The sequence below is a fragment of the Rhinopithecus roxellana genome, chromosome 10 (assembly GCF_007565055.1).
Source record: "Rhinopithecus roxellana isolate Shanxi Qingling chromosome 10, ASM756505v1, whole genome shotgun sequence".
Lineage (NCBI taxonomy): Eukaryota > Metazoa > Chordata > Mammalia > Primates > Cercopithecidae > Rhinopithecus > Rhinopithecus roxellana.
The window spans coordinates 104781932-104799695 of NC_044558.1; the positions used below are offsets into that span (position 1 = coordinate 104781932).

The window sequence follows — 17764 nt, forward strand, 5'->3', positions numbered from 1 at the left end:
TGTGTGCTGGTCTCCCATGGACAGAAGCATCCCTCCTGCAGGAAGTGGCTGGAGCCTTCCCCCTCACAGCCTCCTCTACCCCAGAGCTGCTCAGCAGGGCTGCTGAGACCGGAGTGAGGACAGTGAGATGGTGGATTAGTTCGTTTTCATGCTGCTAATAAAGACATACCCGAGACTGGGTAATTTATACAGGAAAGAGGTTTAATGGACTCACCATTCCACGTGGCTGGGGAGGCCTCACAATCATGGTGGAAGGTGAAAGGCATGTATCACGCGGTGGCAGGCAGGAGAAGAGAAGGGAATGAGAATCAAGGGAAAGGGGTTTCCCCTGATAAACCCTTCAGCTCTTGTGAGACTTACTACCACAAGAACAGTGTGGGGGAAACCGCCCCATGATCCAATGATCTACCACCAGGTCCCTCCCAGAACACATGGGAATTACTGGAGTTACTATTCAAGATGAGACTTGGGTGGGGCACAGCCAAACCATGTCAGATGGCTACAGGCATGGACGTACTCTCCGCCATAGTCTACAATGCTTTACAGTTTAGGGCCAATGAGTCAGCGGCAGAATCCTTACCCACCCTAGGGGGACATTCCTGTTGATTTCAGTAGCCTAACCTAATTCAAAGACTTTGGGCTTTTAGTTAGAACAGTCTGGGTTCAAATTTGAATGCGATCGTTAACTAGTTGTTTACATGCGATCAAGCGAACTCATTTCTGGGAACTGTGGTATCCTCTCATCTTTAAAGTGGCCGTAAAGTACCTTTCTAGATGTAAGGGTTCAAAGCATAGAATGTGCCCAGTGATCTAACACAGTGGCTGGTGCTGGAGAGGTTGGTGATCAAGAATCACCCAGCAGGCTGAGGTGTGCAGATCACCTGAGGTCAGGAGTTTGAGACTAGCCTGGTCAACATGGTGAAACCCCATCTCTACTAAAAATACAAAAATTAACCAGACGTGGTGGTACATGCCTGTAATTCCAGCTACTCAGGAGGCTGAAGTGTGAGAATTGCTTGAACCCAGGAGGTGGAGGTTGCAGTGAGCCAAGATCACGCCATTGCACTCCAGTCTGGGCGACAGAGCGAGACTCCATCTCAAAAACAAAACAAAACAAAATGAACAAAAAGAAACAACAAAAAACAGAAGGCAGGAAAGGGGAGATCAAATAATGAAAACGGGAGGGAACTAACAGAAGCCAAATCATAAAGTGGCAGACCTAAATAAAGCTGAGTGATATTTACATGAAACATAGTTCCTGTGCCGATCACTTTGTTTTTTTTGTTTTGTTTTGTTTTGTTTTGAGATAGGATCTCACTCTCTCACCCAGGCCGGAGTGCAGTGCATTCCTAGGCGCACTGCAGCCTTGACCTCCTGGGCTCAAGCCATCCTCCTGCCTGAGCCCCAGTCCCCTGAGAAGCTGGGACTACAGGTGTTTGCCACCACACTTGGCAAATTTTTTGTATTTTTAGTAGATATGGGGTTTTGCCATATTGCTAGGCTAGTCTCAAACTTCCGGACTCAAGCAATCCACCTGCCTCGGCCTCCCAAAGTGCTGGGATTACAGGCGTGAGCTACCACACCTGGCCTCTGTACCAATCCCTTTGAATCTCACATTTAATCTCATTCTTGCAACAACCTAGGAAGGATGGTGCTTTTTGCTGCCATTCAATAAATGTGAAACCTGAGGTTCAGAGAGGTACCTAACTCACCCCAGGGCACAAAGCCTGTACACGTTGGAAATGGCATTGAACACAGGTCCAGCTGATAGGATCCCCTCCACCTGGCTGGCCAAAATCGCGGGCTCACAGCCAGAACCACTGGAGCATGACAGAAACCGTGTGTGAGAAAAATAACCCTCCCAAAGCAGCATGGGATGAGTGCTGCCGCCCCTGCGCCTCCGGGATTCATCAAGGCCAGAGGAGAAGGAGGGAGGCTTTAGGATCAAAGACTAATTAAGACTCAGGAAAATCTCTCTCTCTCTTTTTTTTTCTTTTTTTCCCAAAGGAACTCCTAACGATCCATTTTTTTCCCAGTTTGAGAAACTAACATACTTTGGCTGAAATAGACTTCACTGAATTCACAGGACTGTTTTCCACGTTCATTCTCATTCTGAATGAGTGTGACTTCTGTGGCTGGGGCAGAGAGTCATGATGCCATGAAAACAAACAGCTTTAAAGACCTTGTCTTTCTCGCTTTTGCAGACGTGGGTTCTGTGAGTGCTTGCATTCTTTCTGCCAGGTGCTGGGTGAAAGGAAATCATGTGTACATACATGCTTCATTATTTCTACCATGCATAGCAGATCCCACTAATGTGACATTCAAAGTGTCGCCGTTAACTCCTGTTAGGGGAAATTGCTTTTTCCTTAATTTCTTCGCTCAGGCAAGGCGGCATCCAAAGCAGAGGACAAGTCCACCTTTGATCTGACGTTGAGGAGATAATTCAGTTTGCTCCAGGTTTGTTCGTTCCGTGTCACATCCGAGATTTTCCCTGGGAAAGCGGCACCCTGACATTTGTAGGCAGCTTAAGCGCTGGCGTGAATGTCGACAGCCGGCTATAAATATCGCTGCTTTAAAAATAAATCCTGCCATAGGCAGAGAATTTCAGACAGGCATTTTTGGCCATGGTGCATAATCCTGAGTCCTTTTCAGATGTGAAGCCTCCCCATGAATGACAGCGTGTGCCCTGGGAAGGTCTCTGTGCGGGGAGGCGGAAGCCTGGTGCCAGGGTGTGATGGGATTCTGTCTTTGGGTGAAACGTGGGGTTTTCAGACTCCCTTTGGGAGTCCCTGAGCCCTTTGTGCTCCCAGGAACAGAGAGAATCCTAGTTGCTTGTGGAAGTCGTGCGAATGAAAGTACAGTTGCCCCCCAGGAGAAGTGCAGATGGCTCTGCCCCAGCCGTGTGACAGAGGCACGGTGTGCATGGTGGCCTGAGAACTCTGGAAGGAAGGAGGCGGAGTGACTTGGGGGCACTGTAGAAAAGGTTCTCATGTGTACTGCCTTGCAGAGAGTCCCAGCAAATATCAGCACATCCCGCAAATATCAGCACATCCCACAAATATGAGAGAGGTCCTGGAGGAGGCCTCTTAGACAGTAGAGAGCGGAGACAGTGGAGAGAGTGTGAGCTGGGCTCGCTAGGTGCAAATCCTGGCTTGAGCCTTTACTAGCTGGGCAAACTTGAACACGTTACTTAACCTCTCTGCGCCTTGGTTTCCTTCTCTGTAAATGGGAATGAAAATATCACCTGCTTCAAGAATTGTGCAGATTAAATGGGTGATATGTGTTCAGTACTTAGCATAACAGTACTTCTAGAACTTAGTAATCTTCAGATGTGTTTAGGTAAGCATGTGGAGGCTGACTTCTGGAGCCGGGCTGGGTCTCAGGCAGGTTCTCTGGGAAAACTGTGCCAGCAGTGTGCATACAGGAATAAGAACACCATTTTCCCACCAGTTGTAGGTGGTGACCTATGATAAACACTAACGTGGGTTTGGGTTGTTGCCACACACAGGGCTCGGGAGCTGCCGTGCAGCCCGTTTCCTACTTTGCTCCCCACCCTCCCACTGAACTCTGAGCACATCTCCCTCTTTTATGTGTGGCTGAGTTCCAGGGTGAGTTGGCATTTGGCCTCTGTTTTGGTCCTGTGGACTGGCTGATAAGCCAGGAGGTTTACTGCAGCCCCACCGTGGCTGGTTCTGTTGCTGAATGCACAGGTCTCAGCCTTCACACCACAGGTGTCCTGCAGACGAGGTTCTTTTCCTTGAATAAGGTTGTTCATGGCCAGTGACTTCTATCTTAGGACCTTGTTTCCTGGCCCTTGGAGAGAAATGGCAGCTGGAACTTACCAAACCTGCCTTTGCCCCTGTGATATTATAACTCTTGAGGTAAACCAAGCACGTCTATTCCCACCCCCATCTCCCTGTACCCCAATGTATACTTCTGCTACCAATTCATTAAAGTAGCTATCAGCCCAGGATTGTCTGACAGCCGGGACCGGAACAAGCTTCTGCTTTGTAGGTAGGTAGCAAAATCAACATTTCAGTGAGGTTTTGTTTTTTTAACTTAAAATTGTTACAGTAAGTCTATGAAGCAGGTTTGAATTTAGTTATAACAACTCAAGTGAAAGGGACAACACAGGAACAGTTGTTGAAACAGAACAACCCCCCTCAAAATTACTTAATTCACTTTTCTTTTTTTTTTTTTTTTGAGACGGAATCTCGCTCTGTCGCCAGGCTGGAGTGCAGTGGCTGGATCTCAGCTCACTGTAACCTCCGTTTCCCGAGTTCAAGCAGTTCCCCTGCCTCACCCTCCGGAGTAGCTGGGACTACAGGTGTCTGCCACCACGCCTGGCTAATTTTTTGTATTTTTACTAGAGACGGGGTTTCACCATGTTGGCCAGGATGGTCTTGATCTCCTGACCTCGTGATCTGCCCGCCTCGGCCTCCCAAAGTGCTTAATTCACTTTTAAGGCGCTCATTTTGAAAGAGGGATATAAATGTGTCATCGATTTGGAGTTGGTTTCATCCTTTTCCTTCAGTCTACCAGTCAGACTTCAGTCAAAAAGCAGGAGCCAGCCAAGGTATTTCAAATGGAGGGACATTAATACAGGGGATTGGTGACACACGGGATAGAAGAGCTAAGAAGCCAAATGGCTGCATCGTGAAGCTGGCATCACCTCTAAGGCTGAAGGGACAATGGAGGTGATGACAATCTCAGTCAGGAGCAGAGACCATGGATTAGAGACGGACAGGAAATGGAGCCACTACCAGAGACAACTCAGGAGGCAGAAAAAGAGGGAGAAATCCCTGGCTTCCCTCTGGCCAATGCTGCCTGTTGACTGATCACCCAGAAACAGAGGGCGAGGGCATCTGGGAAGTTTAGCTCTTTCTGATATTGAGCAAAACAAGAGAAGGAGACAGAGTAGATCTGAGAGCCATGAGGCAGTTGATTGGCATACTAAGGTGAGATCTAGGCTGGGGTGCAGGGTTACCCAAAGCCAAGTTGCCATGGGATTCCATCCTGCCCTCATCCAAGTGTACACATGCTGAGATTCCCACCATTCTATCCTATGTGTGTTGCTCTTATGTAGGCTGTAAAAGTAGGCAAGGCACAGTCTACCAGTTGTTTCCATTATTTCAGAGACAAAGATAAAAGTTACACGACAACATGGTAAAATATAGGACATGAAGGAATTTAATTGTTTAGTTGTGTGCATTCACGTGGGCTCTTAGCTATCCCAATGTCATTCAGAAATCCCTGCCGGGGATGTTTAAGCTCAACTCCCCATGCTAGCCGTAAGTTCTCTAGGAATCATCTCTCTGGACCTTTCCAGAAAGCAGAGCCAAGAGCCCATCTCTGCAGAATCCACCAGTGTCTATACATGCATTGGTTCTTCTCAGCTAATCTGTCTGACTCGGGTGAAGCCTTGTGTTTCTGCAAATTAGAAGGGAAGTCTGGTCTCCGTTTCTCACAGTAACCCCTCTGTATGCTGTGTTCTTGATTCCCTGTATCTCTGCAGACCAAAGCCCAGGGGAGTCCCCAGTTTCTGCTCTTTCCTGATCCATCTCTCATCCTCCCCGAGGCAGTGAGCACAGAAAGGAGCCCTTAGGATGGGAAGTGGGAGGGGAATGGAGGAGAAATAGAGGGTCAGTGACAGAAAGAAACACTGATTAATATCTCAGCCTTGCAACACTGATTTTTCCATAGATGTTTCAACAGAGACATGCACACTGGCTACATTTAGGAAAGTAACGCTGTGCAGAATGAATCAGTATGTCCTCATGCCAGGATGGATGGATATATTTAGCATGTCGGTGTGTTTGTGAGCCTTGTCTATTTCTCTGTTTTTGGCTACTTCGTAGACCTCACTAATATTAAACTCATGGCCCCCACCACCCCCTGACCGAGCTATCTTTTCCCCCACCATCCACCTAACACCACGAATTTCAGCCTTTGCAGCCAATATCTCTCCTATTTTTGGCTTACATTTTTTTTCACCATCCACTTCACTCTCCCCTCCTCAGTCTCAAAGCCCATCTCCAAGGGAGGTTTTATTATAGCTGCGTGACTAACTCTGCCAGTGTGATGGCCTCCAGGAGAACCAGCTTATGTCTGTGGTTCACAGTTTTGACTGTGGGTTTGGTGAAATGTGGAATCTTTGGTAGTGAGGATCCAGCCTTCTCTAGGCTCCTCAAGTGTTAAAGTTTGGTTTCCCGACAGCCACGGGATGGATCCTCTACTCATAATCATTGCTTTAATTCCACTTAGAAAATGTGAATTAGACTCCTGCTGCCTGTGGAGTGCGCACACGGAAGTGGAACCATTTCTAGTCCAGTTGAGAAAGTGAGAATTACATGAAATTAATCAGAATAGTACAAAGCAGGTTACAGCATTGCTGCAGAGTCATGTTGGAGGCTGTGAGGGATGGAGAGGGGGGAGTGTGGGCTGGGGGCATGGGAAAGATGTTCTAGGTGAGAGGCCTCACCTTTGCTATCATTGATTCTGCCTCAGCACATGTCAGAGGCTGTTATGGGCTGGGGGTGCACCAGCAGACAGGGAAGTAAGTCCTCTAATCCTGTGGTTATCATGGACAAGGGTAGGGAGTGGCATGGAAAGGATGACATAAAATAAACATGTAAATAAAATAATCTCTGGTCACTGGTCAGGACACTTGCCATGTCTTTGTCCATTTTGTGTTGCTATAAAGAAATACCTGAGACTGGGTAATTTGTAAAGAAAAGAAGCATATTTGTCTCACAGTTCTGCAGGCTGTACAAGCATGGCACCAGCATCTGCTCAGCTTCTGGTGAGGCCTCAGGAAGCTTCCAGACATGGCAGAAGGCAAAGTGGGAGCAGGTGTACCACATGGTGAGTGAGGTAGCAAGAGACAGGGAGGCAGAGCCAGGTTCTCTTAAACAACCAGCTCTCCAGTGAACTCAGAGTAAGAACTCACTTATCACTATGTAGAGGGCACCAAGCCATTCATGAGGGCTACGCCACCATGACCCAGACCCTCCCACCAGGCTCCACCTCCAACACAGGGATCACATTTCAACATGAGGTTTGGAGGGAACACATCCTAAATCCCATCATGCCGTGAAGGGCTGGCCATGTGGTGATGCAGGGACAAGCATGTTGGGCAGCAGGAGTGGGACTTGCTAAGACCTGGAGTTGGGGATGACCTTGACGTGGTCATGGAACTGAGCAGAAGCCAGTGTGGCAAAAGCACAGCGAGGAAGGGGCAGAGGCGAGAGGTGAAGGCAGAGAAGAGGCTGGATCACAGGGGAGCCTGTTGGCTGCAGCCAGAAGTCTGGATTTTGTACCCGGTGCAGTTGGCAGCCTTTGTGCTGTTGAAGGAGAATGGCTGTGGGGCAATCTCTGGTGCAGCCAGTGGCTCTGGAGAAGCAGGAAATCAAGGATGACTCTCAGCTTTGCATCTGGAGGAGCTGAGGGGATGGTGGTGTCCTTGGCTGAGATGGCACAGCTTGGGGAGGGAACTTGTTTGAGGAAGAAAATCAAGAATTCTATTTCGGACAGGCTAAATTTGAGCTTCCTCCCGTACATCCATGTGGGGATGATGAGTAGGCAGTTGGGTATGAGTTGGGAGGGCGGGGGGATGAAGGGTTCATTTGGAATTATGTGGCAATTATAACCTCAAAGCTGGCTAAGATCACCTAAGGAACGGTATAAATAGAGCCGTGGCCCCTCTAGGATTTAGAGATCAGCAGGAGGTCATTGCAGAGGTCAAGGAGGGAGGCCAGGTCAGTGCGGCCACGGGGGCCAGAGTCCAGGGCATGTCCAGGAGGAGCAGCCCTGGCGTCAGGTGCTGCTGAGGGATTTGGTCCAGTCAGGGCAGGAAAGTGGCCATGGGCTCGGGCCGCAGGAACTCCTCGGCTGCCTTACTGGGAGAATCTCAGCCAAGTGACAGGAAGGAGGCTGACTGGAAGGGCTGGAAGAGCGCATGGGAGGGGAGGCCGTAGGGGAGTGAGCAGAACCGATCCTGTAAGAAGTTTTGTTGAGACAGGAAGCAGATACATGGGCAGTGGCTGGAGGGGGATGAGGGCTTTGCAGAAACAGGTAAGATTTGGAGAGATGGATGCTGAAACCAAAACAAGCCCCAGCAAACCTTGTTCTCCCAGCCATGGCATCTGTGATGAAACTGAGGCTGTCCTCAAGGGCTGAGTGCTTCTCTCATTCACACCTTTCTGACAGCTGCTTCGTACGGACTTGGTTCATTAACCGTAGAAATACAAAGGCTTCTTCACTGCACTTGTTTCCATCCATCTGATCTCTAAACCCTCGTTTCACTGGCACCCCGAAGCAAGAGCCCAGCATACCATCTGCCACCCCTTTCTCCTCGGTGACTCTGAGGCCGCAGGACCATGCCCTGAGCTGTTTCGGTGCCTGGTGAATCTACCTAGCGAGTCCTGATGGGGAAGGTGGTGCCCTCTCGCTAACAACTTCCTGCCCAGAGCTAAATAAAGATGATACAGGCTGCCTTTGGCAGTGCCCCCTTCCAAAATAAAGAGAAGCACAAAATTAGCGAGAATTAAACCAAAATGGCAGAATTAAGCATCTGCACAATTGGCCACCCAGGCCAGCTGGGCCACGAGGGAGTCAAAAGCTGCTTCTCTGCCCCGGTCCCCGTAGTGCTCCAAGATGACAGTGGCTGGTGTTAAGTCATCTCAACCCAGAAGTGGGGCAGTGGCTGGGAGCAGACTGGCCATGAGTTCCGACCTTCTCATGGGCCATGTTCCAGCTGTGGCTTTCAGCCCTTGCTCAGCTTCCCTGAGTCCATTGCTCTGCTGGGAAGCAGTGACCATAGCACCCAACCCTCAGCCTTAAATGAGACAGTGCCTGGGCAGGCATCGTGCCCTGCATATAGTAGGTGCTTAATAAATGGCAGCGGCCACATTCCGATTTCTCACCGTCATTTTACCAATGCGGCTGTAGCTGTCCGTCATCCTGTTGGTGCAGCCGTGGTTGCCTCGTGAGTCCCTCCCTCCCACCCTGGAGTTTAAGTGGCATCAACAGGGCTATACACGTCCAGTGGGAAAGGGTTTCTCCTCTTGGGACTAAAACATAACACAAAGAACTTAATAGATGCCAGGTACTATTCTAGCTCAGGTAAAATTCAAAACACCTCTATGAAGTAGGTGTTAATTAATAATTAACATTAGTTATTTCATTAATTACTAATTGTAAAAGAATAGTGTTGAAAAATTAATCCAAAAGAAGAACATGGAGACCAGAGAAGTTAAGTAACTACTCCAAGGCCACATAGCGGGCCAGTATCAGAGCTGGTATTTGAGCCCAGGTGTTCAGGCTCTTTAATGGCTTTTGCTGACGTGAAAAGCTGGAAGCACCTTTCCCCCAACCTTCCCTGTCAGCCCCTGACGTGGGGAGTGTGGAGAGCTCCAGGGGCTGGGAGGAGGCCCATACAGCTAGAGACGGGGGTGGTGGGGACAGCAGTGGGACTGAGCTCTGAAGGCCACGAGGGTGGCAGTTTGAGGATTTGGCATCTGTGCCGAGTGACCTGTTGTGGGGACAGGGACACAGTGGGGCAAGGTGCCTGCTCATGTTTTGGGGGGAGGAACACACAGCAGGCAAGAGCCATCCAGTGTGTTGGGGGTGGGGGTGGTCAGGAGGAAAATACGGCGGGTGGAGAACGTGGCATGTCCAGGAGGGGCTGGGAGGCCACCAGACTTCACTGTGAAGTGGCATTTGGGCGAAGGCTGGAAGGCGAGAGTCGGGCTGGCAGGGAGAGCAACACGTGCGAAGGTCCAGAGGTGGGCACCGGTCTGCTCTTTGGAAACAGTGAGAAAACCAGGGTGTCACAGTGGGGCGTGAGAGGCAGGCAGGTGGCCCTGTGACAGCATGCTACTTTACTCCCCACCGAGGGGCTCTGAGCTGGGATGTGACATGGGGTCAGGGGTCCACCTCAGGGGGCATCGGGCTCCTTCCGGCCGAGGACACTAAGTGACGGTCGCTGGCAGACTCTGCAGAGACGTTTCTTCCCCAGTCTATCCTTCCCGTGGGACATTGTCCATGCTAGCGAGCCAGTGTCTGGGGGAACTTTTGGGGGCTTTCCAGGAGCCGCAGAGGCCCTCGCAGCCCCTGTTAGTGGCATGGCTCAAGGACACATCTAGGTGGGGGCAGGGGCTCCGGGCACCGCGTCCAGGTGGGGACGGGGGCTCCGGGCACCGTGTCTAGGTGAGGGTGGGGGCTCTGGGCACTGTGCTGTCCTGCCTTCCACCCACAGCTGCGTGGGGCTCTGTCTCTGGTTTGGGCCATTGTTTAGCACCATCTTGGTGGGGGGCTTCCCTGGCCCTCTCAGCTGATGGGCCAGACCCCAGCTGGACAGCAGCTCCCATCCCCTTTAATTATAAAAAATAAAAGTATATGTATATATGTATATATGTATATATATGTATGTATATATGTATATATGTGTATATATATATTTTTGAGACAGAGTCTCGCTCTGTCACCCAGGCTGGAGTGCCGTGGCCGGATCTCAGCTCACTGCAAGCTCCACCTCCTGGGTTTACGCCATTCTCCTGCCTCAGCCTCCCAAGTAGCTGGGACTACAGGCCCCCGCCACCTCGCCCGGCTAGTTTTTTGTATTTTTTAGTAGAGATGGGGTTTCACCATGTTTGCCAGGATGGTCTCGATCTCCTGACCTCATGATCCGCCCGTCTTGGCCTCCCAAAGTGCTGGGATTACAGGCTTGAGCGCCTGGCCAAAAGTATATTTTTTAACAGTTTATTTTTTCTATTTTTCCCCTTTTATTTAATTTTTTACAATTTTTGTGGCTGCATAGTAGTGCATGCGTTTGTCAACTGGGCTTTATTTGTTCATAACCCTTAGGACCACCCGACCCCATGGTTCTTAGGACCGCCTGACCCCGCGGTCACCATGCCTAGGACTGCTGACCCGTGTCCACACACACAATTGGTGTATTTGGATGAGGTCTGTCCCCTCCCCTGCAGAATGTGAGCTCCAAGAGAGCTGGTTTTGTTTTGCTTTTGTTTTGCGTTGCTGTAGCCTTCAGAATCCAGCAGGGTGCCTGGCACAAAACATAGTGCTTGTGAAATATTTGTTGAGTGAGCGAGTGAGCGAGTTCTCCTGGTGGAATGCGGCTGAAATCTCCTCCTCATATCAGATTGAGGCAGGTGTTGGGATGTAGGAAATGGCCACTCCTGGAAGTCCAGGACCTCGGATGTCATTTGGGTGCCTCCGCCCCCCTCTATGCCACACTCGGACCCTTCTCATTTCATCCATCTGCCTTCATGCTCTGCCCCCACCCTTGGGGTGTTCTCTCATGAAGACATGGTTGTCCTGTTCCGTGTCCCCAGCTTCTTGGCATCTAGTAGGTGCTCAATAAATGTCAGTCCGATGAACGAATATCCAGGAGAAACAATGAATGAATAAATGGAGTAGAAACAGTCCTCTCTGGAGCTGGAAGCCCCACACGGAGGGCCTCATGAGGGTCTGCAGAGACTGGCCATCCTGAGGACCTCCGGGACCCTCATGGGGAAACCCGACCCCAGAGGAAAGCCCCACCGCACCGACGTGGCAGCCGGGGTTTGGGGAAGAGTTCCCAACGCTTCTCAGGAGCTCGGAGAATTCCTGGCATCTCTCAGGGCTTTGTCGGTTTGTCCGTCTCGGTGGCTTGTCCCCGTCCTCCTAAAAACACCCTGCAACGTGTGCAGCTGGTTTGCACTCACAGTGAGCTGGTGGCGGGTGGCGGGGAGGCTGAGGCTCTTGGATAGAGACCGTTAGAAATGGCGAGGCCCAAATGGGCTGACAGCCCAGCGGGGCGGGGAGAGCCTTGTGCCAAGGTGGATCTCGGGAGGACTGAGCAGCAAATACCCAGGGCTCCTTCCTGGGAGGACCAGGCCTGCCCGGGCTCAGAACTGGAGTGAACGTGGGAAAATACAAGCACGGTGTTTCCCTGGGACCCATGAGGCCCCAGCGTGAACCGGCGATGGCCACTGACCGTGGACCATGGCACCCGTGTTTCATGGGGTTTGTTCATGTTCTGGGGAATTCCGTTTTCTCAGGATCCTGGGTTCTTGTGAGAGTTCCCATAGCAACAGTGAAACCCCCAGATGTCTGTGGGGGTGCAGGGTAATTACAGCTTCCGAGTTCCCTGGAAGCCTCTTCTGGAGACAGCAGAGAGGATGCCGAGGTTATTCAGCTTAAAAAGGTGGATGAACCGGCACGTGAGGCCTCCGTGCCTGAAACACAGCCCGGGAGGAAGACTTCACTTTTTAAACACAAACAAAATATCCCACCAACCACAGCAGTTTGCAGAATGAAAAGTGGAGGCCTTCCCCATCCTCAGTGAAAGTGGTTGTGTTTCAAGGTATTTCCCAGAAGAAAGGAGCTTTCGGTGGCAGCAGGTAGGGCTACCTTTGGGAAACTGGCAAGAAGAATGTAATCGGCCTGTCTGCCTCTTCCCACGGGGCCCCACACCCCTCCCCCAGAGCCTGAGTGCCCCCTGCCCTTGCCGCCTGCCAGTCTCAGCAGGGACTTCCTCGCCTCCCCATTGCCAGGCTCATCTTTCCAGCTCAGGCTGAGTTGGCAGCGGCCTCAGGAAACCATGCTAACTTTCTCTTGGACGCGTGTGTCCGACCTCATGACTCGCAAAGGCTACAGGCCTTTAGGACTCCAAAACTAAATAAAAATGAGTAAAGGTGGCTCATGCCTGTAATCTCAGCACTTTGGGAGGCCTAGACAGGCGGATTCCCTGAGGTCAGGAGTTTGAGACCAGCCTGACCAACATGGTGAAACCCCGTCTCTGCTAAAAATACAAAAATTAGCCAGGCGTGGTGGTGGGCACCTGTAATCCCAGCTAGTAGGGAGGCTGAGGCACGAAAATAGCTTGAGTCCAGGAGGCAGAGGCTACAGTGAGCCAAGATCCTGCCACTGCACTCCAGCCTGGGTGACAGAGTGAGACTCCGTCTCAAAAAAATAAAAATAAAAAATAAATAAAAATGAGTAAAAGACTAAAAATCAATAGAATTGTAAAATAATAAATACATTAAAATAATGAATAAATGACCAACCAGTTCCAGCCCAGGAGGAAAGTTCCCCGTGCCCCGCTGGGCCAAGGCACCCGCTTGCTTTAGGACCTGGGTCATCTGTGTGGCCCTCGGATGTCAGGGTATGCAGGGGGGCAAGTCTGTGGGGCAGTGGCCATCAGGGGTGTGCGCCCTCAAAAGGGGCAGCTCCCACTCCCTTCTCAGTCCTGTTCTGGAGGCATGCGTGGCCAACTCTTCCCATTTTTGAAGGAATCTGGACTTTCATATAAAAGACCCAGATTTTAAAATGTTGACCACGAAGTCGCCACACACACACACACACACACACACACACACATATATGAATGAAAGGAAATGACAGTGAAATTGCAGCATTTTGCAGCTGGTTGTCCAAGCCCCCAGGAGTGGCTTGGGGGCCCCAGGAAATGTTTTCTGTGACTATTCCCAGTATGACTGTATGACTGCTTGCCCGCTGTGGCCTTTTCTACCCCATGCCATTTCCCATGCGATGGTGACTCTGGGCCCGTGAGACCCGTCAGAAGGGAGGGAAGGGCACACGGAGGGCGAGTAGGTGAGAGTTAAACTGTGGCGCTGGGGATTTAGCGCTGTCCCTCCAAGCAAGACAGACAGATCGTCAGGAGGAGGGGACAGAGCCAGGAATACGGCTTCTCCTCTCTGCTCCAGAAAATGGGCCTGGCCAATGAGGGCCACCTTGCAACCTTTCCAGAGGGGGTAGGCGAAGGAATCTGGACTCCTGGGTCTGAGTGCTCTGGTTCACCGGAGTCGGCAGTCAGGACCAGAGCCTGAGGTTTGGAAGCTCCCGGGAGGGTGAGGACTCTGGGTTTGCATTCCGAACGGGTGTCCACTTCCCAGCTGTGTGATGGGCAACGATGACTTCCTGTGCCTCAGTTTCCCTCTCTGTCGAATGAGGCTACTTGTAGAACCTACCTCGTAGGCTGACGATGGGGATCTATGACTTGAATGCAGCTAAAACCTTGAACCAGTGCTGGGCACATAGGACAACATCAGTAAGCCTTTGCTGTTACATACAAAGGACCTGGGCAAAAAAGGCAGAGGAGGGAGGTGAAGTTTTTCAAAACAAGCAAAAAGAGGAAAGTCACCTTTGCGTGAGAACAGGGTTATGCTCAAACGCTCGCTGCATTTGGAACCTGAGGAGGAGAAGAGGCAGGTGGAGGGCTTGTTCATGTCACGGCTCCCCCATTGAGAGTGCCACCTCTGGAAGCACGGAGGTGGGTGCCCCGTGGGGTGGCGAAGGGCTGCTCTGGAGTGACTGGGCTGAGTCAGAGCCCACTTGGTGCAGGGTATAGGATGCACGCCTGTGGGCACAGGCTGCCCTGCTCAGCCAGGCCTCTCTCTGTCCCCACAGCATATGCGAGAGGCGGCTGAACGGCGGCAGCAGCTGGAGTTGGAGCATGAGCAGGCCCTGGCTGTTCTCAGCGCCAAGCAGCAGGAAATTGACCTTCTGCAGAAGGTAAGTGGCAGGCAGCCGGGTGCAGCGTGTGAGGCAAGGAGTCCGCGGGTGGGCCGGGGATCCCCGGTGTGGTGGAACGGCCGACCTGCAGCCTCGGCTCCCAGGCCTCTTCCTCTCTCTCCTTGCACTGAAGGATTCAGAGTCATTTCTGCTTTCCTGCTCTGGTGTTTCTTAAGTAGACCTGTGTTTGTGTTTTACAAAGCAAAAGTGGATCCAAAGCTCTAACCTCTGATGCTGGCGAGGCTGTAGGGAAACGCACATGCGTAGAGATGGCTGGCAGGGTATGAATTGCTTCCACTTCTGGAAAAAGCAATGTGCTGCATCTGTTTAAACTAAAAGTCACACAGAGGGTGACCCTGCCACCTCCATCCTGGACCTCCATCCTGGACGATGCCCTGCAAGGAATACAGGAACCCGTTCAAAAGGAGTTTTGTTTTCTTGCAGTGCTGCTGTGTGGCAGTGGGGATGGGGACTGGACCCAACTGATGGCCACCTAAGGGTGATGGCGTGTGTGCTGTGGTCCAGCCGCACCAGGTGCCGTGTGGTGTCAGTGGACAGGACCGTGGTGTCAGTGGACAGGACCGTGGTGTCAGTGGATAGGACCGTGGTGTCAGTGGACAGGACCGTGCTGGTGTCAGTGGACAGGACCGTGTGGTGTCAGTGGACAGGACCGTGCTGGTGTCAGTGGACAGGACCGTGTGGTGTCAGTGGACAGGACCGTGGTGTCAGTGGACAGGACCGTGCTGGTGTCAGTGGACAGGACCGTGGTGTCAGTGGACAGGACCGTGGTGTCAGTGGACAGGACCGTGCTGGTGTCAGTGGACAGGACCGTGTGGTGTCAGTGGACAGGACCGTGCTGGTGTCCGTGGACAGGACCGTGGTGTCAGTGGACAGGACCGTGGTGTCAGTGGACAGGACCGTGCTGGTGTCAGTGGACAGGACTGTGTGGTGTCAGTGGACAGGACCGTGGTGTCAGTGGACAGGACCGTGCTGGTGTCAGTGGACAGGACCGTGGTGTCAGTGGACAGGACCGTGGTGTCAGTGGACAGGACCGTGCTGGTGTCAGTGGACAGGACCGTGTGGTGTCAGTGGACAGGACCGTGCTGGTGTCCGTGGACAGGACCGTGGTGTCAGTGGACAGGACCGTGGTGTCAGTGGACAGGACCGTGGTGTCAGTGGACAGGACCGTGGTGATGTGATCCTGCTGTCCTGAGGCTGTTCGCATGACATGTTGTCAAGTGAGGAAACTGAGCTGCAGAGCAGTGTTTATAGCATGACCCTAGTAAGAAAGGAAAAAGGAAAGATAAGACAGAAAGGAAAAGAAATCAGGAGAGAAAGGAGAGAGGCACCAGGGAAGGAGGGAAGGAAGGACTGAGTGATTTGGGATTTTTACCTCCTGGGAACCTGTGATGGGTCTGGGGGCTGAGACAGGTAACCTCATCCCCACTCCAGTCCTCAGCCACGGTCCTGCTGTCTCTAGCCAAAGAGCTAGGAGGGTGGTATTCCTGGAGCCTATGGGCTTGGGGTGCCCCCGGGAAGAAATCAGAAGGTGGGGACTTGTGAACAGTTCTCATCTCATTTCCTTCTGGAGCCCAGTGTCCCCACCCAGTCCTGCCCTCTCCTCCTGGCAGGGCAGCCACCCCTACGGCCAGAGTGCAGCTGGCTGGTCTGCAGCCTCCCGCCCGGCGCCGGCTGGGATGGGCCAGTCCTCTGCCCTCTGTGGCCCCTCCACCCATCTGACAGCTTCTCCAGGCCTTGGATCTCAAAATAAAGGACTCACAGTCATTCACCCGGCCTGGGTGGCGATAGGAATCTGTCAGAGCAGTGTTTCTCCTCCAGAGTTTATTAGCAGAGCTTGTTGGAACAGGTAGATAAGTTCTGATGCCATTTCTCTAATCATTTAGCACGAGATCGTATTAAGGATAGATTTCATTAAGCCAGCGCTGATGGGACCTTCACAGCCCTTATTACCTGTCATAGTAAGGTAGCAGGTACCCAGAGCAGCAATATTTCATTAGATGTTATCTGCAAGGGATATTGCTGGGACACAGGCAGGAATATTACTCTTATCTTCTCCTGCCATGTCTCAAGGACCTTTCCCGTGGCTGGGTGACGCCTGATGGTAGCTGCATTCATTCATCACCACTCCAGAAGCCACGTCCCCAGGCGGGGACAGTCTGAGACAGATAATCAGTCTGTAGAAACTCAGAGACTGTCCAGGAAGGGACAGGATGTCTCCTCTCAACAGAACATTCTCTAGGAGCCTGGAGTTATATTTACTAAGCATTTGATGCCAAGGAGAATGACCTGGAACCGACTCCGTTATTCTGCGTCCGTGATCTCTTTTGTGTACTGTCCCATTCTCTTGGAACTCTTTATCCTCGGGACTCACCGTTGTCTCTATTTTGGACACCTTGATGCTGCATCAGTGGGGCGGGTGGCAGAGGGAGACAAACTGGATGAAATATAAATGGGCCAATTTTGTAATCTCTAGAGGCTTTGATGTAGTTTTTAGCGTGAGAAGAGAAAGGCCGACTCTTGAGTGGAATGAGATCTGGGACTTCTTTCCAGAGTGCATCTTCGCGTTCAGTTTCTGCCGTGGGTGGTCATTGCGCTGCACTTGTGACCAGCCTCCTCGTGCTGTCATTCACCAAGTGTCAGCCGTCTGTCCCTCCAAGCAGCCACTCAGCTGCTGTTCCAGAAGCAGGAACACAGCCACGAGTGGGACACAGCTCTGCCCTCCCAGGCTAAAAAGGAAAGGTGAGCAAGTCAATGAAAAAGTGAGTAAGCCCAGATGATGGCGAGGAGTGAAGGGAGTTGAGAGGATGGAGTGGCACATTGACAGGGCCGTGACTTTAGATACAGGTGACAGTTCAAGGAGCAGACGACGCCTACCACGCCAAGAGCTGGGTCGGGAGTGTGCGAGGGTTAGGGCGCAGTGCACACACGGGTCCCCTTGGGAACTAGCCCAGCGTATCCAGGGAAGAGGAGGAAGGCCGGGTGGCTGGGGTGCAGCCAGGGAGGGGACAGGGGTTGAATTTGGGCCTGAGGCACAGAGCTGGAGCGCTTGCCCCACCAGGCAATGGTGCCTCCACCATGAGGCATGGATCAGCTGAAGACTGGCCCTCATCCCCCTACCAAGATAAAAGTCACCAGTCATCTTCGTACTATCCAAGGCCCAAAGATGATTCTGATGAGGGTGCTGTGGAGGCGTCTCAAAGAAGCA

General features: G+C 51.8%; 1 protein-coding gene across 4 annotated transcripts in view; it reads left to right on the plus strand.

Moving 5' to 3' along the window:
• RIMBP2 (RIMS binding protein 2) overlaps positions 1–17764 on the plus strand; it is a 234448-nt gene that overhangs the window by 136347 nt on the left and 80337 nt on the right. For all 4 annotated transcript variants that reach the window (XM_030939961.1, XM_030939963.1, XM_030939962.1 and 1 more), the window contains one exon: positions 14434–14538. In XM_030939961.1, the coding sequence (XP_030795821.1) occupies positions 14437–14538 (102 nt within the window). In that variant the 5' untranslated portion in view covers positions 14434–14436. The remainder of the gene's footprint in view (positions 1–14433; positions 14539–17764) is intronic.